The following is a 25568-nucleotide window of genomic DNA, read 5'->3' as shown; positions in this document are numbered from 1 at the left end:
CTGCTCTCCAGGGGGGTCGCAGTGATGTACAACACACTCCCTGATGTGCCTATTTACTGCACTGAGGGGCATTTTATGTGGGCAGAGGGTTCATTGGCTCATAGGGAGGGGGAAAGAACAAACAACTCCATATCACTAGGTCTCTTTGACAGACCTCGCCATTGTTTTGCAAGTCCCACAGCCTTCTGGTTCAACCTCAAGTTTATATTCAGGGCGCAATATCCCTGAACCAAGGGTCTCTCAAAGAAAGCAGGAAGAGGAACAGGATGCTTTCCGATATTGCTTTACCGTCAAAAGCCATCTAGAGATTTTGAGTGGAAAACCCAAGTCAGCCACAAATAATTAAGCATTTGGTGGGCATCCAACTCCTTCTGTGCTGCTCAATTTTTATGTACTTTTTGTGGTCTTTTCCTCCCCTTTCTTTTCCACCAGATTGAGCAAGGAGCAAAGAATCTTTCTTTCCTCCCACAGCTTTGCTAGTGTAAATAATATAACAGTATTTTGCCACCGGTAGCACCATCCCCTGGTGCCTGTCCATGGAAGCGGGAATGTTGCAGGAAGGAGCAGAGTGAGAAAGGGCAGCTTATGAACGACTCCAGTGAGCCAGAGCGATGTGTCATTCTGGCAGGGAGCCTATTAAAGAGAAAGTCATGTTCTGGAATATGTTCAGCTTGGGATTTCTGAGAACCCCTTTATACCCAGTCATTATGCATTTCACTCTCTGGAAGGAGATGGCTATGTTTGCTTTTGTGACACAGGCCTTAATTGTCCCCAGATCCTTCAGTCTAATGCAAACACCAGGCTAGCAATTAACATTAAGTGCTAGGAAAAGGATTGGTGGTGCGATAAATGCTCAGCGCATCTTGGGAATGTAACAACAGCTTCTCATTTAACAGGCGTGCCAGGAGCACGATGGTGAGGCTCAGTCCTGGAACAACAACCCAATAGCACCCCACCTCCAATGCACATGAAACTGAGCCCCCAAGCATACACCAAGATCCTTGTAGAATGACATTCCAGGAACACCAGGCAAAGGAAGCCAATCCTGGAAGTTCACATGCTCTCTGGGGCAGAGGGAGGGATGGGAGGACAGACAGGGGAGGAGGTCAAGTCGATTAGTGTTGAGAACTGCAGAGCAGTTCTGCAGCCAGAGCAAATAAATACAAGTGACCTCAGCAGCATATTTGAGCAACTGGTCTTTATAGTCTGGGCTCGGTATTACAGATGAAAGCTCTGCCCCCTGAGCTGTGCATCAGCAGAAAAAGGACCAGTGCCTTTTCCTGCAGCGGTTGCTTTTTTCCTCCCTAGACAGTAGATTTTCATGCTTCAGGAACTTATTTGGGGTAAGCTCTTTACACCTTTTGGGACCCTCCAAGAAGTCTGTGGACCAGTCATTGGAGGCTGGTGGTAGAAGGGTCTACCTGGGTTGCAGGGGATGAGATGCAGGGTCAATGGACCCACATGGGATGGAATGGGGAGTGGATCCAGCTCATCCTTGGAGTTATTGTTGGAAGACTCTGGTGTCTGAAGATTCCTGGTCCTAGACCACAGCGGAAGTGGGTACACCCAAATTAGTTTCCTTATTTTATGTACAGATTGGCATACATATAGTATGGAATAAAAACTTTTTACCATAGTATTAATTTAACTCTTTTGGTGAAAATAATTTTAACATGAGGCTATGTTTTGGTATAGCCAAATCACATTTACAAGAGACTTCAGTACACAGAACAATTTTAGGACTTGCACCAAAATTGTAGAAGAATCGCTGCCATATGTGGAAAATCACAAACTGTGACGATGATGGGAACCATGTTAACCGCCTAGATTGTTAGACAACCAGATGGCATTACTTACAGATTGGAACAACATCCCTGCCTCATAAAGTTATTTCTGTTTCAGAGCCTGCTTTTTATTATTCTAGCTACAAATGATTCAAATTGAGGTCTTGAGGCTTCATTTTTTATTTAGCAGTACTTTAGGGATAGTGATTGCAGGTGGATTTGGTTTCACAAAAAGAGTTAACACTTTCCCAACATGATCCTATTCAGGTACTCAAAATAGTATCCGTGAGAAAGTGAAGCCTCCCCATCTTTGCAAAAAGGCACTACAAATGCATGTACAATGCACCCCTCCTTTGTACCAGACACATTCCAAGTTGCAAGGAGATGCACTCACACAGCTAGTGTAGCCTGTATCTCATCCTAGCAGTGTTCCAGAACAGGGCTGTGCTTCTGGGGAAAACTTAATATCCTGATTTTTTAGTGTTTCCTGGTTGGAAGGGCTCTTGCTGCTATGCACATTTTTCACAGAGTAAGTTGCGTAGTCTTTCCTTGCAGCTAGGTCATTCAAGTTTCAAGTTTTATTGCGGCAAAGGCCAGTAACACTAAACACCACAAGATCAAACAAAAAGAAATCAACAACAACATCAGAAAAAAAAAGGATTACACAAGGGAACTTCGCAGTGTGCCATTCAACAGAAGCGATTTACGCTTCCTGATTACTAAAGTGCAAAATTTGGCCACCTCATATGATATTAAGCTTGAGGAATCTTCCAGAAGGTATTTTCGTAGGAATTCGGGAGAGGATTCCAAATAGTGTTGTAAGGGTATAAATTTTGATAAAAGCGGCAAAATAAGTTGAACTCGTTCTTCACTATAAAGTTCGCAAAATAGAAGGATGTGTGTGACAGATTCTACCTCAGCTAGGTCATTAAAATGTGGGGCTCTTCCCCATCTGCACCAGATCTGCTTGCGAGGAATGACAAGCTGGAACCCTTGCCTTCCAGGAGGGACTGCTTACTCAACAGTGTTGGATGCTCTTTTGCCAATGATGAAAAATGGCTCTGCCTCAGTTCTTCATTACACAGTGAACCATTGATAAGAGAGGAATCTCAAAGAAGTTCTACCACAGGGGTGGGGAACTTGTGGCCCTGCAGATCAGCCTTCCCCAGCCTGCTGCCTGTTGCAGGACTCAGCTAGCATGGCAATGGTTAGGGATGATAGGAGCTGTGGTCCAACAGCATCTGGGGAGACACAGATTCACCACTGCTGCTCTGTAAACCTCCTAGGTTATTATACAATTTAAGCATTCAGATCTGGATCATAATCAGAGCTGGATTACTGGACTGACTCAGTACAGCTGTTCTTATTACATGATTTATATTACAATAAATCGTAACAGTCTACATAATTGTATTAGTGCAGTGCTTGCAATTGCAAATAATTACCTACACTTGGTCCTTTATGCTATAAACGATAGTTGTACATTCTTGGGATGTGAGGCCAGTTTCCAAGCCACTGAAGAGCTTCTTAAGTCAACATTTACCTGATGTCTAATTTGTGGTTGTGGTAGGGTAAACCTTAAGTGGTTTTAGTTTTATACCTCCCACCTTTAGTCTTCTATGCATTTGATGTGGTCAGCATTTTTAATTTTAAAAAGAATGCCTGCAGTTGAACAGGTTGGCAAACTACTGGAACATCTGTGCCCTTAATTGGGGGCAAACAAAACTTTCCTAAATGTGATACGTCCCTATTCATGTCAGTGAGCAGAACTGCTGGCCTTGTGTCGTTCTGGGTCGGTAGGAAATGCAACATGATAAATGAGCACTTGGCCTCTGTAGCCCAACTATTAATACGCTTCTGTTGAAGCATATTACTGAAGGTCTCCATACTTATTGATTCTGATGGATGCCATTAAAAAGAAGCACCAAATAACCCTGGAAGTATAAGAGAATACTAGGGGGGGGGGGGCTGGCTTACAAAGGTGGTTTGCTGAAAGAAAAAGGAGAAAGCCAAAGTGGGCATTTATTTCTTTTAGTGGGCAGATTGCCACAGTCAATATGGCAACACACTAATGATTCCTTCCAGTCACATCCGACTTAAAAACCATTTCTCCCTGCCCCCGGTCCCGCAGCAGCTTGGTGTGGTGATGAAGCAAACTAGCAAACCGATTTCCGGATTCATAGATTCAGAGTTGGAAGGGACCCCAAGGGTCATCTAGTTCAACCCTCTGCAATGCAGGAATTTCAACTAAAGCATCCATGACAGATGGCCACCCAACCTCTGCTTTAAAACCTCCAAGGAAGGAGAGACCACCACCTCCCAAGGGAGACCGCTCCACTGTCAGAAAGTTCTTTCTGCTGTTCAATTGGAATCTCTTTTCTTGTAACTTGAAGCCATTAGTTCGAGTCCTAACCTATCCTGTGGCTTCTGCACACAGTTCAACCAGTGGCAAATGTTGCCAACAGGAAATAGGACCTCTGATGCCCAGTTTTAAACCATTGCCTGAAAATGTTACTTAGGCTTCCAATAAAAGGCAGTTCCCCCCCCTGTCCTAACATAGTCATAACGGATACCATTAAGCAGCTGAACGATTTATGTATTGCTCTCGCAGAAGGCTTTTCTCAGCAGAAGAAAAACAGCAGGAAAAATTATACAGGTTTATCACCACTCTGCCCTTTTATGTGGGCAGAGAGGAGGCTCTTGAAGAACAGATTTAAATCTTGTGGAAGCAGCTTCACACCTCTCCAGACTCCTGTAGTCTATAATTTATTATTAATATCAATAATGTCTGAAATTGCTTAACAGTTATTCTCGCTTACGTACTTCTAAATCATGTCTAAACATAACAAAAAAAAATGAATGTTTGGAAATCTTTTAGAACAAGGCCTTGGGCCTTCCAGAGAGTGAGATGTGCAAGTTTTAATACATAAAGGTATGAGTCACACAAGCAGATTGTACAAGGAAAGACAATCTGATGTAACAGAAACATTTACAAGTCTCGTAACCCTCCTTTCCTCTCTGCTAAGCTTTAAAAAGCCACGTAAGGCCAAGGATCAAAGCAATGAAGTTGCAGAATGCTCTCTGCTGAAACAATAACAAACCCAACTTCCTCAGACGTCAATGGGGCAGATTTACAGAAGGGATATATTTATTATTATGACTTTGCAGCCACTGAAGGAAGACTAATATAATCACATGCATCACAGATTGGAAGCTGAGCTCTTATGCCACCAAGTCTTATCGCTACAATAATGCAAAACATTATTACAGGGGTCACTGGAAAGTATCAGAAGCAGAACAGGAGGAAGGAGGCTGCAAAGCACACAGTCCAGAAGTGCAGAGTTAGTTAATGCTTACCAGAAGCAATCAAATTGGAGGCCTGTTGAGTTATGGCCCCAGATATGTGTGTTATCATACTACACAAGAACCTTTGCTCTCTTTGCATGTCTTTGCACAGAACTATATTATATCTAGCTCTCTGTTGCAAACCACAAGAGCTAAGGCATTCCTGTCACATATTTTAGCTGTCACTGTTTAGGAAAGGTGAGAAAAGACAAAACGTTATGGTTTGAGTTGATTTTTGTATGAGGCATTAGACAAGAGAAGGCATGGAACTATACATATGGAAGCTGTTTTCAACAATATCTGAAGCCTTAGCAGCTATCTAGTTTGGTTCCACCCCAACATTCCCCATTTCCAAATGTTGACCCAGCTACCCCTGTATCTTAAATTAAGGGATATATTCTGGTTCTAATTTGGGTTCCCTCCAGTCTCGCCTGTAGGTCAGGGCTGGGCGTGACACCAATGAGCAGTGTGGCCTGTGTGGAGGGAGTGAGGTTTAGGGAGAATCCCAAGGGCTGCGTTTTGACCCCGTGTCTTGGGTTCTCCACCCTTGCTTTACTATAGCACAATAGGACATATGACTTTGTTTATTTCATTTGAGACAACTGTTCCCAATGGGCATAGTTTGGCTGTGACATCATCATCATCATCATCATCATTTTTATTATTTGCATTTATATCCCACCTTTTTCTCCAGGGAGCTCAAGGTGGTATACATGGTTTCCCATCCACCCTAATTTAAGCCCCATAACACCCTTGTGTAGTAGCTAGGCTGAGGTGCAGTGACTGACTCAAAATTACTTCATAGCTGGGTGGGGATTTAAACCCTGGTCTTCCAGGTCCAAGTCCAACACATTGGACATCTGCACTGAGTCTGTTGAGAAGGTTTAGTAAATCATGAGAATTCTCTCAAATGCTCCTATATTTTGTGTGCTCTGCAGTTCACACAGTATGAGTGTGTGTGGAGTGGAATATCAATACTGTGATTAGTAGGTCATGCTTTTTATTTTTTAAAAATACCTCTATAGTTTATCTTTATATTAAAATTTAAAAAATAAACTAAAATAAGCAAGCATGGCCAACCGCCCTCCCCACTAGAGAGATTATAAGAGGGAAAAGAATATTATCTAATTCCACAGCAGTGTCAGCAACACTTGACAGTGGTTTGCATGGTAGGTGAAAAACCACCACAACAAACTAACAGGAAAGGCACAACCACGAACAACGACTAGTCAGGCCCTTCTAAGCAGACTTTATATCAAACTGTAATTTTTTAAAAAAATGTATATTAAGTCAGAAGAACTTTATCATCACCATCTTGACCATAGTCAAAACAATTTTTTTCCCCCTTCCAGTAGCACCTTAAAGACCAACTAAGTTAGTTCTTGGTATGAGCTTTCGTGTGCATGCACACTTCTTCAGATACATCTGAAGTATCTGAAGAATACTTCAGATACATCTACAGATGTATCTACAGATACATCTGTGTATCTGAAGAAGTGTGCATGCACACGAAAGCTCATACCAAGAACTAACTTAGTTGGTCTTTAAGGTGCTACTGGAAGGAAAAAATTTTTTTGTTTTGACTATGGCAGACCAACACGGCTACCTATCTGTAACTGCATCTTGACCATTTGAAACTTATCAGAATAAGCATACCCCAGCAAGGAAACTTTGAGCTGGCCACAAATCCTCCCCTTCTTTTGGTGCCCTTCTGGTACTTCTTTGTTTGTTATTTTGTTTTTCTGAACTGTCTACAACTCTTAAATCAATGTTCTGTTTGTTAGTCTGTATTTTCACTCATAACTTCCATATTTCATCGGCCCATTTTCAATGGTTGCCAACTGTGCTTTTATTTTATTTTTTGTCACCACTCTTCTTGACCATTGGACCCACCATTGGTCTCCACCGCTCAATTCACTGGAGCCCGTCTTCACAGGCAGGGGAAACCCCAAACTCACTGAGGGTTTGAGACACATCAGCTACCTTCACCAGGTTTAGCAGGTCAGTCATAGCCTTTTCTCAGGATGAGGCCACAGCTGACAGCTTCTAAAATCCACAGGTGAGAGCAGGGTGGGGACCAAAGGTGGGCAAACCACCCCAGAACAATCACGACACATCCCCCACCAGAGGTACTACTACCCCTCCCCTACCACCACACACACCAGCAATGGATACTTAGCAAATAAGTAATTCTTGTGGTAACACTGGACAATGCTACACCTGCAGGACATCTGTGTGTGTGTGTGTGTGTGTGTGTGTGTGTGAGAGAGAGAGAGAGAGAGAGAGAGAGAGAGAGAGAGAGAGAAGGAGAGAGAACCAGTTTAAAGGGAATTGGGGGGAGGGGGCAAATGACATGCCAGTATATACAGACAGCTCTTGAGTCAAAACTTCCAAACTGTTTTCTGGCTGTTTGAATTAACTGCATTTCACTATGCCTCATTTTCCTAGAACATGACGATATGTGTCCTTAACTGACTTCGTAGGCAGGAAAATCAGCTGTGGAATATAGTGTTGTACAGTACTTTGTGCTCAAGTTATCACATTTTGCAAATGATAAGAGATAGAGAAACACCTGGCAACAAGTTGAGGAACTGGAAACATTTAATAATTATGAAATCACACCTAAGAGATAACAGACTATATTAACTGGCAAAACACAGACATATACAAACAAAGCCATCCATGTTTATATTACAAAAGAGATATTTTAGAGAATCCTAAGTAAGTTCAATAACGAACATAAGTATTTCTGTGTTGACAATTGGCAGGATTTGGTGTTCCCTGATATGTTAATTAAACAAACTCTGGTTATCCAAAATGCTTAATGGATGTTAGCATGACCAAATGTAGAGGAAGAGTCATGGTTGTGCAGAAGTCTTTGTAGAACTTGCCATGCCTGTCAGAGCAGACATTCAAGATGCAGAAATTATTCAAGACACAATCCTTTGTATCTGCTGACCTGAACACTCCTCAAAAAAGGGTTGCCAGTTCCTTATCTGGCAAGGCTCCTACCCTAAGAGTTTCATGCCTGGGAGAAATTCATCATGCGAAGGAAGGTGATGAAGTAATGGGGAGAGCGTTAGCTCCTGAATTTCTGCTTGCCACACACCTGTTAAAGGCACTGGAGCCGTGCCAGAAAAAAAGAGTTGGCAGCTGACCCATCTATGCAATATGGAATAGTAGCCCCTTGATATATTCTATCCAGATTGTTTGGGAAACAGTGCTTATTAGTAAAAAGTTATATTCTTACCTGGCAGAGCATATACTGAGTTGTGGCGAACCAAACAGCGCCTGCAGGTGAGGGTTCTGCATGTGACATCCAGCTTTTTCACAAAGCCGTCCCAGAGCTTAGCTTCCATGATGCAAGCAGCCCTTATTAGGGGAAGGAAGGGAAACATCCTTGTAAACAAAGCAGCAGTGCCGGTAATATTGTAGTCATGTCAGGAGGGCTACTGCTGTTTATGGGGCTGCAGCAGTGTTTTTAACAGCACCCTCCCTGCTTAATTTCTGCCTGTCAGGCTGCTGTTGGGTCATTGTGAACTGACAAACTGCATTTGATGAAATGTCTGCTTCCAGCCCAACTATTGAAGGAACAGATGCCTCACAGCTGAAGGCTGCACTGTTGTTACTGTGTGATGTGCTGAGCATAAGAGGCAACTTTATATGGACTTATATTACACTATACATTTATAGAAACCTCCCACAAAGAGGCTTGGGAACTGCAGTTTGTTTAAGGAGATGGGAATTGTAGCTGCATTAGGAGGAAACTACCATTCCCATGATTTGTTTTTTGGGGGGAGGCGAGTCATGTGCTTTAAATGTGCACTGAATGTGTTTTAAGTGCATGAAGTGGATCTACTCACAGTCTGTTTCAAAGACAGCATCTCCTGGAGATTTTAGGCAGAAGGTATTTTCCAGCCATATGTCTTTAAGGAAGCTATTTTGGATTCTCAGCTGGAGATGCCAGGGACTGAACATGGGATGCATGCTGAGCATGTTTTACAACAGACTATACTTTTTCTCCCTAGGTGGAACATCTTGCTTTTGTCATTTGAGTTCAGGTTTCTTTGTATGAATGGAGATTCAAAACGTACTTCCTTGAAATAAAGTGCTGAGGAAATAAGTGAAACTTACTTTTGAGTAAGCATGGTTAACATTGAACTACAAGTGTTACACTGGAGTAAATGTCTCCCTGCCCTCTGCCCACCTTCAACGTTTCCCAAGAAAGATTAAAAATGAAAAATACCCTGGCCCCACTGAAATCCACTAGACCTTTCCCATATACCGTATTTTTCGCTCTATAAGACACACGAGACTGCAAGACGCACCTAGTTTTTGGAGGAGGTAAACAAGAAAAAAATATTCTGAATCTCAGAAGCCAGCACAGCAAGAGGGATAGCTGTGCAGAGAAAGCAGCAATCCCTCTTGCTGTTCTGGCTTCTGGGATAGCTGCGCAGCCTGCATTCGCTCCATAAGATGCACACACACACACCCTTACTTTTTAGGAGGAAAAAAATGAGTCTTATAGAGCAAAAAATACGGTATTCCAGAGGGGGTAGAATTTCAGCAGAATTGACATTACAATCATCAGGGCACAGATCATGGACAATATAAAATTGTGATAGAAATATAGCAAGGTAGGTATAATTAACAGGGCTTGGGAACAAGAAATTTAAATTCCAGGTTATGCTTTTCACTGTCATAACTGATTTTAGGACATTGTCTCTTCAACCTCATTGAATAAAGCAATGTGTCTATTGCCATCTAGTGTTTAAAATATTGAACAATACTTCAAAGCAGGATTAAGCTCTGTATTAAGTTAGTGGATTTAACATATTTCACAGCATATCTGTCAACATCTGTGATAACTAGTTCTGCTGGTTCAACCTTATGTGACTTAAACAACATATAGAGGGCTTCAGGTTCACCACCCTGGGAGGGACAATATGTTCTAGGTTTTCATAGCAGGGCTGAGTTTTTCAGTGACTAATTGGTTGTGTTCTCGCCTCAACTCTTTCTGGCATATTCTTTTCCCTCATGCTCTCATATGCCTTTAGCTCGATTGAAGATGATGTGTACTTTCATTCAAGGAGCAACAGGGGTCTTCCACAAGTCTCCGTGCCAAGACAAAGGTGTGGCCTGTCCTTTTCCAAGAGATGCAGTTTACAGATGATGCAGCTTTGACAGCACACTCTGTGGAAGCTCTACAGAGACTCAGCAACCGCTTTGCCCAAGACTGTGGGGAGTTCAGCCTGATGAAGACCAACATCCTGGGTCAGGAGACTGACAGCACTCCACGCATCAGCAGTGGTGACCACATGCTTGAGGTGGTAGACAATTCTGTGTACCTGCGTTCCACCATAACCACCAACTGTATTGGCAAAGCAGCTACAGTAATGGCTCACCTTTCCAAAAGGGTATGGGAGAATGTGATGCTAACATGCCAGCATGTGCAAATTATATGTATATTTATAAGTATAAGTATATGTATACTGTATATATCTCCTTTTTAAAAAGTGTACCATGCCTAGTAGCAACTGAGATCTGTGTGCTTTACCAATGCTTTAATCAGCTGAATATTGCAATGAAAATCTGACAGCATGTTTTCTTACTCTTTTGAACAGGTGCAATATCTTTGATACTTAAGGAGGGAGCCCCACATACACTAAGGCAGGGCTTCTTCTCTCACTTTTTCTTAAGAAACAACCCTGCCCCAAATAACTGTTTCAGTGACCAGTTTCTGCGACATCCACAGATAGTAGTTAAAATTTTGCAAGGTGTCAGCAAGTATTTTAGTCTCAATTAGCTCTTGGAAGAGAGGACATGGTGCGTAAGGTGTGCCAAATAAGCAGCATGGAACGTCTAGCTAAGCAGCCTCGCTCTCCTGCCTGATGCCTTTGCTTCCTGCAGCGCCAGATGTAGCGAGTGTTGTACCATTTCTTTCTTCAAACAGCAGTGCTCAGGGGGGGATAAACTTTACTTAACCTAATTAATTTTAATCACAGCTTTCCAATCTCATACTGTGTAAAGAATTACAAATTGGAACACATTAATAGAGGCTATGCCTTGCGCTGCAAGATCATTCTGAATTGTGCATTTACATTTTCTACATGAGTTTGCAATGATCATTAGAATAAAAAATGCAGTTATGTCCCTTTTAAATTACAGAAATTTGAAGAAACAGATTGGGACCTGTCCCATTTGCTGCGCTAAATGACTCGAAAATAGCTTGCATTTCAAGGAATTGAATGGCTCTCATTGAACAGGCAGCCCTGGAAAATGATTTCCAGTTGTTTAGAGAGTTAATGTGCTCCTAGGCGTTTGTGTTGTTTAAACAATTTAAAAAGGGGGTTGAGCCCTCAAGGCTTTCCACCTGCTGTGGTGCAGAGGTTCTGAAATAATACTAATAATACTAATGTTAATGCTAGCATTTAGGCAGCACTTTAGAATGTTCAAAGCACTTGAGAACATACGAGAGGGAACAAAGGAATCTGCCTTCCATCAAATCAGACCACTGGTCCATCTAACTTAGTATTGTCAACCAAACTGGCAGCAGCTTTCCAGAGTTTCAGGCAGGGGACATTTCCATTCTTACCTAGAGATGCTGGGGATTGAACCTGAGATCTTCTGCATGCAAAGCAGATGCACTGCTACTGAATTTATGACCCACAGTGCTGCTGTGCCCCCCCATAATAACTCCTATTTATCCTCATCCAATTCAGAAGCCAAGCCTCACTATGCATAATTGCATTGCTATAATTGGGTTGTTATTTTCATTTTATATTTTGTGGTTTTATATTTTGATTTTGTTCTGTGAACCGCCCTGAGACCTCCGGGTATAGGGCAGGATATAAATTCAATTAATAATAATAATACCTTTATGTCTCTCTTCACACCCTCTATAGAAATCCAGATTGCTCCTGTGATTTGTTTATTCTGCTTTATATAGTACCCTGTATATTAATTACCCTCACATTGACTGAGTAAATTAGTTTTGGGGTTTGATCACAAAGACACATCATTTCTAGATAGAATAAATGATGGAGTTTTAGAGGAGGTGATAATTTGTGGGGTACGGGGATGGGGTGGGAAGGTGGCGGAAGAGGAAAGTTTGGGCTATATTCTGAAGAGTGCTCAGGATGTGGTGTGTTGTTTGAACTGCTTTGGAACAGTGATTGAGGTGTCTCAGAGCTGTCAGATCCAACATACGTGAAAATAGAAAATGACCCAGAAAGCCCAACAGGGTCCTGTTTAATTTCAAAACCTCGAATATTCTGAAAACATATTGATTAGTTAGAAGAAAGGTGAAGGGAGGAGTCAAGAGAGTCAAATCTGTTCAGGACACTTGTAAATTATTTAAAATCATGGTAATAGAAGATCAGAGATAGACTCATGTATACCATTCCTTCCAACTCTACAATTCTGTGATTCTATGAGGTGTAGGGAGCTGTGGGAGTGGTGCTCTAGGAGGCTAAGGCAGGCTTGGGCCCACAACCTAGCTCCCTAGCTGATCAGGTGGGGCTCACTAGCTCTGGGAGGAAGTGTGTGATTTCTCAGCTGGAGTAGGCTCCAAACAGGTGAGGGTCCACATGCCTCATCAAGTCTGGATGCAAAGTACAAAAGGAAGCAGAGCTGAGGTGCTTTGTCTGCTCAACTTCCCATGTTGATGGACCTTGACTTGGATGCTCCTGGACCTCCACAGGACTGTGCTTTGGGTTTGACTATGGGCTATATCCTGACTGCTAGACTTCAGGCTTGGCTACTTGAATTGACTCTGAACTGTGTTTCCTGACCTTTGAATTTTGGCCTCTGTACTTTGCTTGTGTGGATTGACCCTCAGACTTGGAACTGTGCATACTGACTTGCTGCCAGGTAGGCCAGGGGTTCAGGGCAAAGGGCTAGTGATTTATTAGAGGCTTCCACAGAAGGGGAGGGGGAGACAGTGGTGGCTGCTGTCCATATTTTGTATTATGTATGTTATCTAATTTCTTTGTTGCCTGTTTAAGTTTTGGACATATCAGTGATCTGGTGTGTATATGTTTTCAACATGTTATTGTATGTTCAATTTCTGAATTCTAAAATGCTGGCATGGCTGTGGAGAACAAGCAGTGTGGTCTTAAATTAACACCCACAGATAAAAATCTGGTAGCATATTTATCTACCAGTCTGCAGATGCAAAGTGATGAAAGTATGCACTAATCTGTGTCATGTCGGGCCAGGCGTGGAGCACCTCTGACCCGGTTGCCAAATGTGGCCACACACCTGCCTCTCACACCCTCTCTCTCCAGGCCAAATTCCTCACCAGCTTTGCGTCACAACTTCCATGAGTATTTTTGTCAGGCTGTAATGTGCCCCTGAACTCTGGTAAAGATCCCTGTTTGTCCAGATGGAGGACAGAGTGTGAGAGGATGTCTAGAAACTAGCACAAAGATAAACATTTACAGTCATTGTTCCACCCACTTTTGCCTCTGGCTCCTCCTACAACTGGTATGTGGCTGCCACCCCCCAAAGGTTGCTTAGAAAGGAATACATTCTTCAGACTGAAGGAAGTTCCCTACCCCTGCCATATGTAAAAGCTCCATTGTGAGGCATTCTCTGTAGAACATTAAACATCCTGGCCATTTGTCAGATAAATACTAGCTATTAATGTTTGGCAGGCAGGCAACACTGGCTCTCCGACAAATTGCAGCGTGAGAGCCATTGGCTCTGCTTGGATTCAGACTTTTCCTCCATATGCTGCAATGAAAAACTAGCCCTTAACATTTGGAAAGGTCCTTTGAGCCAAATATGTCAAGTACAAAAAGGGGGGGGGGAGGAGAAAGAAAAAGGGCAGCCTTTTGTAAAAATAAAGGAAAAATCTTCTAAAGTGTAAAGTATTAGAGCTCTCTGTGTGATTCACCGAGAACTTCCAGTGCATGATATATTTCAGCTCTTCAAGTGTGGTAATTCTGTTACAATGACGACTTGAGAAGGGTTAGGTGTTTGCTTGTGTGTTTTTTAAATTAAAGGATGTACTTAAAAGCTGTATCTCCAATCTAACAGTCGAGGCAGGCATTCAGTTACCACTTGTCTTCCTTAGTTGAATCTAAGAACCTCTCAGGTATAACATTTAAATGCTTTGTTCTCACCAAATGCTACCCAGAGACAAAGGATTCTTCATCGTTAAGGCCAAACTGTTTGTTTGAAATATTTGTATCTCGCTTTCCCTTTTTTTAAAAAAAACCCTCAAGGTGGGTTGTGCAAAATATGTGATCGTTTATCTTTTTGAAACAGCTGACAGCCTTCTAAAGCAACAATAATTCTGCATTTATAACCCAACTGCCCTCCAAAGATATCAAAGTGGCGTACATGGTTCTCCTATCCCCATAATATCTTCACAGCAATCCTGTCTGGTCTGGTCAGATATTCCATACAGAGAAGCAAAAAAATTGTAAACTACGGTGCGGGGGAACAACTCGAGAGGCAGACATTTCTGGTAGGCAACAACAGTGTGGTGAAACTGGAAGCCAGAGGTGGTGAGAATAAGTAGCTAGAGTTGCGGGAGCATGAACAGAGTGTAGCAAGCCAAGAGGCAGGTGTCTTAAAAGCTGAATTGCTCTTGCCTAGGACAAGTCACAAACAGCAGATTACACCTGTGCTAGAATGCAAGGCGCTTGATTCGATCCTTGAAAGCAGGGGTGAAGATGACTTATTTTTATTTACGTATTGTGAAGACTGCAAGTGTCCATCTCACATTAACAAATGCCAATATTGCATCATTATAGTTGTATGTGGAAAACAACCACTGCAGTGTTCAGTGGCAAGTGTGCTATTATGTTAAGCTTTTGATGCATCTCTAAGAGCAGCTGCTGATTTCCCCCCCTTCCCCTTCCAGCCAAATGAAATAAGGCTGGACATTGTCACTGCTCACTGTGTGAGCTGAAAATGGCTTTGCCCATTGTGCTGAGTGCACAGATACTTACTCAGTGGAGAAGATGATGTGATGTTGGTTCAACTCCAGGACTGTCCAAAGTCTTACAGACTCTTCATTTTTCTTTAGCTGCTAATGTATAACTGCTGGAAATGCTTCTTAATCTGAGTATTGGAAAGCTATCCCTCCAGCACTGTGGATACAGTTCTCAAACCCTTCGCCTGGGCTAGTGCCAATGACTTCAAGATGGAATGGTTGTCTTAACCGCTTCTGCCTTGTCAGTCTGGTTAGGGCTGAAGGCCTTGAGCAAGACATCTTCCACACACACCCTCCCCACAGTGCGTCTGCTTGCTCACTGCTATTGTTGCCAGTTGCTCCTGCTTCCTTGCTGAGGAATGGGCGGGGTATAAACAATAAAATTTTTATTATTATGTAAAGACCTAATGAGGAAGCTGGCAGCAGCATCTACTGCTCCCTGTACTAAACACTGCAGTTGTTTGATTGCCCATCCCCTCTAGGCCAGAGCAACATTCAAGTGAGCAAGCAGGTTGCCATGGTGAAGAGGAGCAGGCCAGCAGGCCCTCTGCTGTGGTGTGGGCCCTCAACAGGTGCCCAGCCTTGACACAGGCCCTGAAATAATAAATTAAGCAGCCAGCGGCTTGAATCCTGCTAGCCCCTCCCTGTCCCATTTTTACAACCTGGTCAGATTGTGACAGTTTGGGAAATAGGTGGGGATTATGAGCCAAGGTAAAATCTGGAAGCAGGGTTGATCTCTGCTTACAATTGTAGGGTGATTGTGACACCATCTACCCCATGAGTAGGCAAATTAAGGCCCGGGGGCCGGATCCGGCCCAATCGCCTTCTAAATCTGGCCAGCGGACGTTCCAGGAACCATCATGTTTTTACAGGAGTAGATTGTGTCCTTTTATTTAAAAGGCATCTCTGGGTTATTTGTGGGGCATAGAAATTCGTTTCTCCCCCCCCAAAAATATAGTCCGGCCCCCCCCCCAAGGTCTGAGGGACAGTAGACCGGCCGATGGCTGAAAGTTTGCTGACCCCTGATTCTACCCAATTTTAGAATTTTCTCTCTAGTTAAGACAGTTTCCAGGACCCCCAAATCCCTTAAGGGCATGTTCTTGTTTTTTCCCTGTCACTCATCATCAACACTGTGATGGGTTGGATGCATGAAAGTCATCACAGAGTGTTTCCCCAGCTTCTTATAGCACTAACACCATACTTTTCGATGGAGGCAGTTCAATGGGACTTATGTTGAAATGACTATAGGAGTATACATCCATATGGACCCTGGAACTGAACCACAAAGCTTGGCTGCAGATCCAGGCTTCTCTAAAATTCTGGAAATTTCGGAAGCCTATCGATAAAGGAGGCGGTAGTTTTTCCATAAAAGTCATTTGCTGGCCTCAGCTGTTGCCCTGGGCTGTCATTTGAAGCACAGGTGCTGACAGAAAAGTGCATAAAAATGGCATCTTACTTCACGTTTGTGCTCCTCTTATCTGCTTAATTTACAAAAATAAATTCTTAGTACCATTCTTGTGGCACAGTCAGCCCAGCTCCCAGTGTGATTTATTGCGTTGGTGCATTGTGTCATTCACCAGTAATGTCAAGCTCTCGTCTAACCACAAAACACCGGTTTGAATTGATGCAGAGAGCTGAAATGCAGGGCAGGATGCAGAGTTTTGCTTAGTTATCTTATGGCTATCAAAGTGACATTTATACCCGACCAGTATTGCTTCTATGCAGTTCATTAATGTGTCTTGGACAGTTGTCCAAGTAGATTACTCAAGTCGTTTTCAACCTTCTCCGATTTTGGACTGACATTCAGCCCCATCCTTCAACAGCATCAACACAAATTTTAGTCTTCCAGGGCTTATGCATAAGGAACCAAAACCATACTGCCAAGAAAGACGTCAGTAGACTCAGGGTAGCATCAAAAGTTTACAGATACAGATATAAAGAAATAAATAACTTCAGGGGAAAACCCCTCTAATTATCACAAGATTTGTAGAAGCACAGGACTACATAACCCCATTAAAAAAAACCTGGTGACCCAAGATTGGGAAACCCTGATTTAGGTTATGCTTAGCACCTCCTGCTGCTGTTAGGTATTGTTTAAGCTTATTGCTCACTCCCACACCCAGTATTCCTATTTTTGAAATTCTCCATTCCAGAAAGTTAAAAAGATGTATAAGAAAGAAGCAGGCAAAGGGCAAGTTTTTATATGTAGTGAGATGGATTGATGGGAGTATTCAAATGATTTCTTGTAGATGTCTTATATATATTACAGTGCTGCTTCTCCTACAAGATAACCTGTTAAAAACAGAACCAGAAACACAGCTGTATTTCACCGCCTCCCAAATATGCATATGCATACTACTGATATTGAGGCCAGCAAGTTTCCATCTCCGTATCGATACAAAACACGTTGTTGGTCAAGGATCACTCCTTGCTCCCAAGACATATTTGAGCTGATGCAAAGCAGAATGTATTGTTCATTTAAAGCACATTTATGTGAAACATGATTTAGAATACCAAAAAGATGTGTATACTTTCCTTCCCTCTGCAATTCCTGCATTAAAAACTTCCCTCTGCCTGCCTGGGGGTTTGTTCTAGTATCAAATCCTAGCTGAGAGGGAACTACAAGGCTAAGATATCCGGGGAACTTTCAGCATCTCCCACAGAAGCAGCCCTTCTACTTGTTAATTTTAGCAACTCCTTGCTCTAAAATCATAGAACTGTAGAATTGTAAGGGGCCACATGGGTCATCTAGTCCAATCTCCTGCAGTGCAGGAATATTTTGCACAATTTAGGGCTTGAACCACTGACCCTGGGATTAAGGATCTCATGCTCTACCAACTGAGCTAACCTAAGATGTAGAAACGCTACATTTGGTCTAAAAGTGCACAGTTCTGCTTGCCATTTCAGCCCTTCAGAACTGCTCCTACAAATCTGAGGTGGAGCTTTCTCATTTGTGATATAAATCTATTGCAATAATCAACTGGATCTTGCACAATGGCAGCAATCATCCTTGATGAAGCTTTTCCATAGCCCTCAAAGCACATTATATGGTAAAGGAGAGTTGCTCAGTAACGCTAATCCCTATGAGTAACTTCTTCAGCACCACTAGGCCTATTTTGTATTAAAACAAAATTAGTTAAAACCACAGCTTTCAATAGATATTCTATTAACTTGCAAGTTAAGCACCTGCAATTATCTACGCTGACTACACTTCAAAAGCTATTTCACAACACAGTAGAACAGGATTGTTCCAGAGACAACTTGAGGTTGTAGCCTATAATGTGTAGAAAAAGTCAAATTTCAATGCTTTTATACAGATGTGCTTAGTCCTATTCAAATTTACTGAGAAAAGTGGATGCACCACAACTGCATCCATTTGGCTAACCTGACAGATGTGTGCAGATAGCAATGCTTTGGATAACTTTGAGCTATTCCTAATACTATAGTTATTTTCCCTGCCAATTACATTTTGCTAAAAATAGGTGTGCCCTTAAGTTGATCCCAATATCAGTTTCAGCTAACTAATCAAATTATATGCTAAGGTTTCAGGAATTATAACCCTCCCCTTTATTTAGACAAAATGAGATGGGTTTTAACTCTGAGAACTTGCCAAGAATAGATTTATTTTAAAGTTGAAGGGGCTGTTTTCAGAACACAGACCTTTAGGTTTGGTAATCTTTGTGAACAAGTCAGCAATACTTCATAGTTTAAAGAAACACAGGAGGGCAAGGATAAAGTTAGGACACATACAGTGAAACCTTATACCTGTCTACTCAGAAGTCATTAGGAGTTCAATGAGACCTACTACTAGGCAAGTAGGTAGGATCCTGCACACACTTACTATGGTGTAAGCCCCACTGCACACACTTCTTGGCAAACAAGCATAGTATTGCACTATAACTGGGGGGAGTTCTGAGTATTTTGGAATGGCTCCTGACCAGATTGGTTTTTCCAAGGTCTGTTTCACATGAAAGCAGCATCTGAGTGCAATGGCTCACCGGATATTGTAGAAGCTACTGTATATTTTCCTCCATGCCTCTGTAAACAGTAATGTGCACGGGTATGGTATACAGTGGCAAATGTGTGGAGTTATTTTAAAAACCTTTCATAGGTAGCTATTTCGTGAAAAGCGAGCTTGAATCAAAGCTCAACATTCTTCAGTTAATCTTTCAGAGGCTTCTTGGATATTTCACCGAAGCAATTACCATTTTTGTTTTATAAGTTTCAAGTCATTAAAAACCATAGCTGTTTCAGAAATGTATTGCCATATTAAGGCTGCAACACAGCACATGCTTTCCTGGGAATAAGCCTCAGAGAATACAGTTGGACATAGCGCTAAGGAAACTTGCATAGAATCAGGCTGCATATTTCAACTAGGACTGAAAGTTATCCAGATTCTCAGTGTCAACCCACAGAACGATGGACATTGAAACGTGTAAGGCTGTATGTCTTCCTTTTGGACAATTCTAACCACACGTTGTGAGTCATATCTTTAATGATTTTCTGACTTACAAAATCTATAGTTGGAATCAATAACTCCTCCCTCTCATCACACTGGGCCATATTTACATATACACACAAAAGAATTCATGTCTAATCTTTGTGGTTCAAAGTACTGACATGACAAAATATTGTCAAAATGCAGCCTTTCTGCTTCAGACTCGGAAGACAATAGGCATTTTATGTACTAAAAGTAACTTGACGTGGTTTTTCACTCAGACCCACCATTTCACCACCTTGTTCTCCAATTCCCAACCACCAAGTGCCCACGCAACATGGAAGCCACTTTTGAAACTTGGGGCAGTTCAACAGCAGATTGTGTTGGGAGTGAGGGGCAGCTATTCTAATAGGGTTTAAAATATTTTTTTAAAATCCCTGTATGGATTGTGGGAGTTTGTTTTCTTAAAACAAGGTGGAGGTTAGTGAGAGAGCTTAGGGACATTCATGGCGTTTTTTCTCTCCCCTCCCCAACTCCGCATTCAAATTTGACTGCGATATAGGTGGCAATGTTTTGATTATTCTAAGATGCAGCAGAGTTGTGACCTTCGGTCTGATCACATTCCTTATAATCTCTTGCAACACAAGAGAAGGTAGCTGCTGTTTACTTGTTCGCTCGCTGAATCCCATCATCCACATGTTACCCATTGTGTAGCAGTGTACCTGTAATCCTCCTGCTCACATCTGACAAGGCAAAGAGTGGTGTAGAGAACAGGATTCAGGGGGGATTGCAACTGCCTTCTCTCTTGCTACATCAGGACATTTAAAGCTGAGACCTGGGGGCTCCGGTTGTTGCTGAACCCACATCGAGCCCAGCAAGCATGGCCAGCTGACAAGGATGATTGGAGTTGTAGGTCAAAATATCTGGAAGGCCTCAGGTGTCACACCCCCGATTTAAAGGAATGTGCCCAGTGTCCAGGTTACAATGTGGTAACTCTCAAGAGATGAACCAATTTTATACATGTCCATACTTAACGATACATAATGTAACTGGATCCATTTGGCTTATTGAATCTTTATCCTCAATTTGAACATACGGGCTTGATAAACTTCTTCACCATATCTTTCCATTCTTTAACTCTCAAATGTAAAGAAAATACAGGATTGTATGATAGCATGATTACAAGAAATTTTAGTCAAAATGCAGGGTGATCAAGTGCTCAACCAGCTTAGACTTCCCATATTCAAAAGAATGCAGTGTTTAGCCAGCATCAGCTCTCGAGCTTGGTGGAGTCCTGGAAAGTGACTGATTCTTGCTAACAGTCCGAGATGGGGGAATAACAAAAACATTCTAAAAATCGGGGGGGGGGGGGGAAATCTATACTGTTCCTATTGCGTTAACACCAAAAGATCTTACAATTTAGCAGCCACTTAAACCACTTTTGGTAGGCTAGCCATCACACGACGGGCATGCAAACAGCCAGAGTTCATTGCATTTTGCTTTATGTTTAGTGCTGCTGATAATTCCTGTAGCTGCTCATACCTTTCTCAAACAATGTTCAACCAAATAAAAAGGATACTGGACTGATGCTGGAAGAGCAGCAGGTATGTCTACACATTCAGCACACACCAATAAGGGAACACTCAGAAGATGTCATATTAAGGGATAATTTTTTAAAAAGAAGTTTTTCTGTGCAACATTGTCAATTTGAAGTCCCACTGAATCATGATGTCCCTTGACGTTTTTGTTGCTGATTTCGGATAACTTCCAACTGTTTTTTGCATTGCTGGTAGTACGTGGAAAGACTTTTATTTTCGTCTAAAAGCTTTTTATGCTCTTGTACCAGACGTGATGTATTTTGCTGGTCTTTTTCATCCTGGTCCAGTTCTGCTATTAGTTCTTGCCTAAATTAAATTTTGAAAAGTTAACATTAGAATCTCAAGACAAATTAATTGATACTCACATTTATCTACCAATATTGCTGTTTACTTAAAAAAAATAGTCTCAAATATTATCTGATATACTTCACAGAGGTTTGATAAAGTAATCTCCACAGGGTACAGTAGCAAGGTCTCCTTCACACCCCATTTAAGTATGCATGTGCGGTGGCATGTGTGTCCATGTCCACAACTATCCATGTACCATATAACAGCACATGATTTTTGAAAATTAGGCAAGGGAGCAGTGTAAACCAACCCCAAGTTCATTAATATTGAGAAAAAACAATATTTCAGTAGCAGATGCCTGCTGAAGTACAGAAGATCGTTGCCACCAATATTTCGTTAGTAGTATAACTTAAGTCTATTATTTAACAAGTTTTTTGGATGCCAAAATTGTGTGTCACAAAATTATGTATGAAATTCACGTGTTGTTTTAGTGAAGCTGTACTTGTCACTGGCTCAGTTCAGGTATGCAGCGGTTCTAGACAAATGCACTGAATGAAGCAGATGTTCACAAAGCAACTATCAGTTTGATTTTAAGGAGAACTTAGTACAGGCTTCAAGTTCTGACTCCTATATGTAGGATCACAATGAATAGTCATTGTCAAATTAACAGGCAATGATCTGGCCACAGGTTCATCTAGAAATCAGTGTCTGTATCTGCCCAAGGTGGGGAGTATTCCTGAATCCCAACTTGTCACTGGAGTCTCAAGTGGCTTCTGTGGCTAGGAGTGCTTCTGCCCAGTTTAGGTCAATTTGCTAGCTATGGTCTTTCCTAGCTTGGAATAGCCTTGCATCAGTTGTCGATTCTCTGCTAACCTCTCATCTGGACTACTGCAATGTGCTGTATGTGGGGTTACACTTGACAACTGGAGTTAGTGTGGAATGCAGTCACTAAGCTGGTAAGTGAGGTAGCCTGATGGGATCATGTGTCATTGGTGGTCCTCAAAACACCGTGTGTCAGTAAGCTACCAAGTTAAATTCAAGGTGTTAGTACTGGCATATAAAGCCCTATATGACACAAGTGCCACTAGGGGCTGTCTGATTGGCAGTGACCTCTGACACGGCCTTTTCTGTGGCAGTTCCCCATTTGTGGAATCTCCGACCTGGTTTGCTGCATCTGTCTCCCTTGTTATTGACTTTAAGGAGACAATAAAAACATTTATATCCACCTAGCTATTTGATGACTGAGATACTGTTTCTGGAAACCCTGAGACCACTGTTTACATTTGTGTGTTTTGAAATGTTTAATCATGTGTCCTGTCACCCTAGGCTCCCTTGGGAGAAAGGGTAGAATATAAAACAAACTAATAATATTAATATTCCAGAAGATTATTTGGGCTCATAGTCTCAAAGATTATTTAGGTTTTGTCCTTTTTACACCATTCTCAAAATAGGTCACGTTCTATATTGAGATGAACTCTTGTTAAAATAGCAGAGGCAAGAGTCACGTAGACTATTTTTTCACAACTGTCATTTCATTTAATTGATGAGATAAGCATTCAAAACACTTTCGGCCTCTAATTTTAGATGAGAAAATATTCTAGGCAGAGTTGCAGTGAACTAGTTCTGTGAGTTTTCTTCTGGGTCTTAAAGAATCTACTTCATTTAGAGAGTCCAGCTGCCCCACAGTGCTCTCTTAGAGATGTACCTGTGAAGCAGAAATGGGAATACAGTGGTACCTTGGGTTACGTTAACTTTGGGTAACGTAATTTCAAGTTACGAACGCGGCAAACCCGGAAGTGTATACTTCTGGGTTTCGCCATGTGCACATGTGCAGAAGCACTCTGCACGCTTCACACATGCGCAGAAACGCTCTGCGCAAGTGCGCAGAAGCGGCGCCTCCAGTTACTGACTTTTCAGGGTATGTACAGACCCCAGGGACGAATTAAGTTCATATCCGGAGGGTCCACTGTACTGCCTTGCAACTGCTCCAAATGATGCACTCTCAATGATGAAAGCTGGGAAGCACATTTGTCACAAGATGGGCATCAGCTGCTTCCCTTAAGACTGGAGAGTGAGTGGCATTTAACACTCAGAGAAAAGAGTGATGTTGTGACACGGCTCATGGCAGCAAGGGTTGGAACGGCTGACTGCCTTGGGAACTGAAGAGCATGCTGTTTGCTCTGTCACAAAAAAAATGGTCCTGCAGTCAAAAGTAGGAACTGCTGCCTGGTAAGTGGAAAGCTGAGCTATGGTCGCAGGCCAGGGTATTGGGGAAGCAATTGGGAAAAGAAGAGGAGAAATGGGGGTTGACTCTGGAATTGCAGCAACCGTCTTGGAGGATGCTCCCATGATAGGAATGAGCCAGTCGTCACTCCTACAGCTCTAAGTTGGGAAAGACACAAATCATGGCACCAGTGTGTTATGAAAAAGTTTTGATTATTTTTATGTATTGTTTTAGTTTATTTGTTTTTGCAGTTATTTATTTTGTATTTTAGCTGTGAACTGCATTGTGATCTTGTGTGAAGAAGAATATATAAACAGGAATGAACGAACGAACAAATAAATAGTTTGGGAGTCATGGGAATTTCCAAGGCCTTCCCAGACTCATCCTGTTCTGAGAAATGGGACTCTGTATCTCACTAGGAAGTACAGAAACATTACTCCATGGCTTGTTGCATGTGAAATATTTATAACTAACAGCCCAATCTGCCATTCTAAGCAAGTGAAGAAGATAGTTCAACCTTAGGACATGATACAAAAGAGGGCACCATACCTTTACATGTTCTTGTTTCTGTAAGCAGATTACAAATTCATCTACAGAGACTCCTAGTATTATAAGTTAATCATAACCAGAATCATGCTTGAAAGTAAGAAAATGCTGCCATTTTAGAAGCAATATGTAGGGTTTTTTTTAATGTTTTTAAAATGCAATACTGTGTTAATCTACACTTTTGTTTCAGTAAAATTATCACACAAGAACAAAAAAGGAACCTATTTTACCACTTACTTTCTTTGCAACAGCAATGCAATTTCTGTCTGTACTTTCATATATTCTTGTGCCATTTTACAGTGCTGTTCAAACACAGCCATAGATTCTGAATTTGGACATGGCTGTAAAGGCTGAAAATAAAATCAAACATGTTAAAAATGAACCAACTGTTATCTCAACACACAGCATGTCAAACCTTCTCTTTTTAAATTCAAGGGAACTAAACTATATCCAGAAAACATCTTCGCAGACCTAGGCAAACATGAAGTATACCAGAGTATTATTTTATAATCTGTAAAAGAAATATATGTGGGCAACTATTTAGCGATCACCATGACTGATGAAGTATTTCAAGTGGCAGCCCACCCTGCTCTGGATGCCTACGTCATCCCTGGGATGGGTGACCATGCAGTTACCAATGCGCTGCTACTTGGTACTTCTTCAGCACAGAGTGTGGGATAAGAGGCTAGTGTTGGCAAGATGTAACTCTAACTTTCTGAGCTGGGTTGTCAGGGCAGCAGTTCGTTGCATCAGGTCAATTTATTCAGACATAAAGACCAGAGACTACATTTTGCATAGCTAGCTTTTTGGCTAATCAAACCAATTGCAACAGTACCCCTTTTAAAAAACAAATAAAAACAAAACTATTTTAAACATGCACATGCTAAATTTGGCTTGACTCCTGCATGCACACCAGTATATCTCCTGACAACCTAGCAGTTTGAAAGCACGCCAGTGTAAGTAGATAAATAGGTACCGCTCCAGTGGGAAGGTAAATGGTGTTTCCGTGTGCTGCTCTGGTTCGCCAGAAGCGGCTTAGTCATGCTGGTCACATGACCCGGAAGCTGTATGCCGGCTCCCTCGGCCAGTAAAGTGAGATGAGCGCTGCAACCCCAGAGTCGTCCACAACTGGACCTAATGGTCAGGGGTCCCTTTACCTTTTTACCCCCCAAAATGGACAAAATATTGAAGATAGAGAATTGTATCATCTGTTTTTTTATTTATTAATAGGTTGTGTATTGTATGCTTCTCTTTGTAAGAAACCTGGAAAAGAGCTTTTGCCATTAAAAGTGGCCTAAACATATTAAGCAAAAATGGAAATCACAGAATGATTTTACCTGCAATTGGTGATCTAATGTAAGATATGCCATTGGGATGGAGTTATCAGACCCATTGGTAT

The 25568-nt window shown here is 41.9% G+C and overlaps 2 protein-coding genes across 5 annotated transcripts in view; both read right to left on the bottom strand.

Annotated features, from left to right (window-relative positions):
- Nucleotides 1-15541, bottom strand: part of BACH2 (BACH transcriptional regulator 2) — a 245195-nt gene extending 229654 nt beyond the window's left edge. Inside the window, exons 1-2 of the mRNA XM_077926155.1 lie at nucleotides 15092-15541; nucleotides 8380-8501 (exon numbers count right to left, since the gene is read on the bottom strand). The gene's annotated coding sequence lies outside the window, so the exon portion shown is untranslated. The remainder of the gene's footprint in view (nucleotides 1-8379; nucleotides 8502-15091) is intronic.
- A 5625-nt stretch (nucleotides 15542-21166) lies between these two features.
- MAP3K7 (mitogen-activated protein kinase kinase kinase 7) overlaps nucleotides 21167-25568 on the bottom strand; it is a 38971-nt gene continuing 34569 nt past the window's right edge. For all 4 annotated transcript variants that reach the window (XM_077926153.1, XM_028722987.2, XM_028722989.2 and 1 more), the window contains 3 exons: nucleotides 25507-25568; nucleotides 24407-24519; nucleotides 21167-21417 (listed from right to left, as the gene is read on the bottom strand). In XM_077926153.1, coding sequence (XP_077782279.1) covers nucleotides 21237-21417; nucleotides 24407-24519; nucleotides 25507-25568 — 356 coding nt within the window. In that variant the 3' untranslated portion in view covers nucleotides 21167-21236. The remainder of the gene's footprint in view (nucleotides 21418-24406; nucleotides 24520-25506) is intronic.

Source organism: Podarcis muralis, chromosome 3 (assembly GCF_964188315.1).
Source record: "Podarcis muralis chromosome 3, rPodMur119.hap1.1, whole genome shotgun sequence".
NCBI classification, from domain to species: Eukaryota; Metazoa; Chordata; class Lepidosauria; order Squamata; family Lacertidae; genus Podarcis; species Podarcis muralis.
This window is presented reverse-complemented; position numbering and strand designations above follow the sequence as displayed.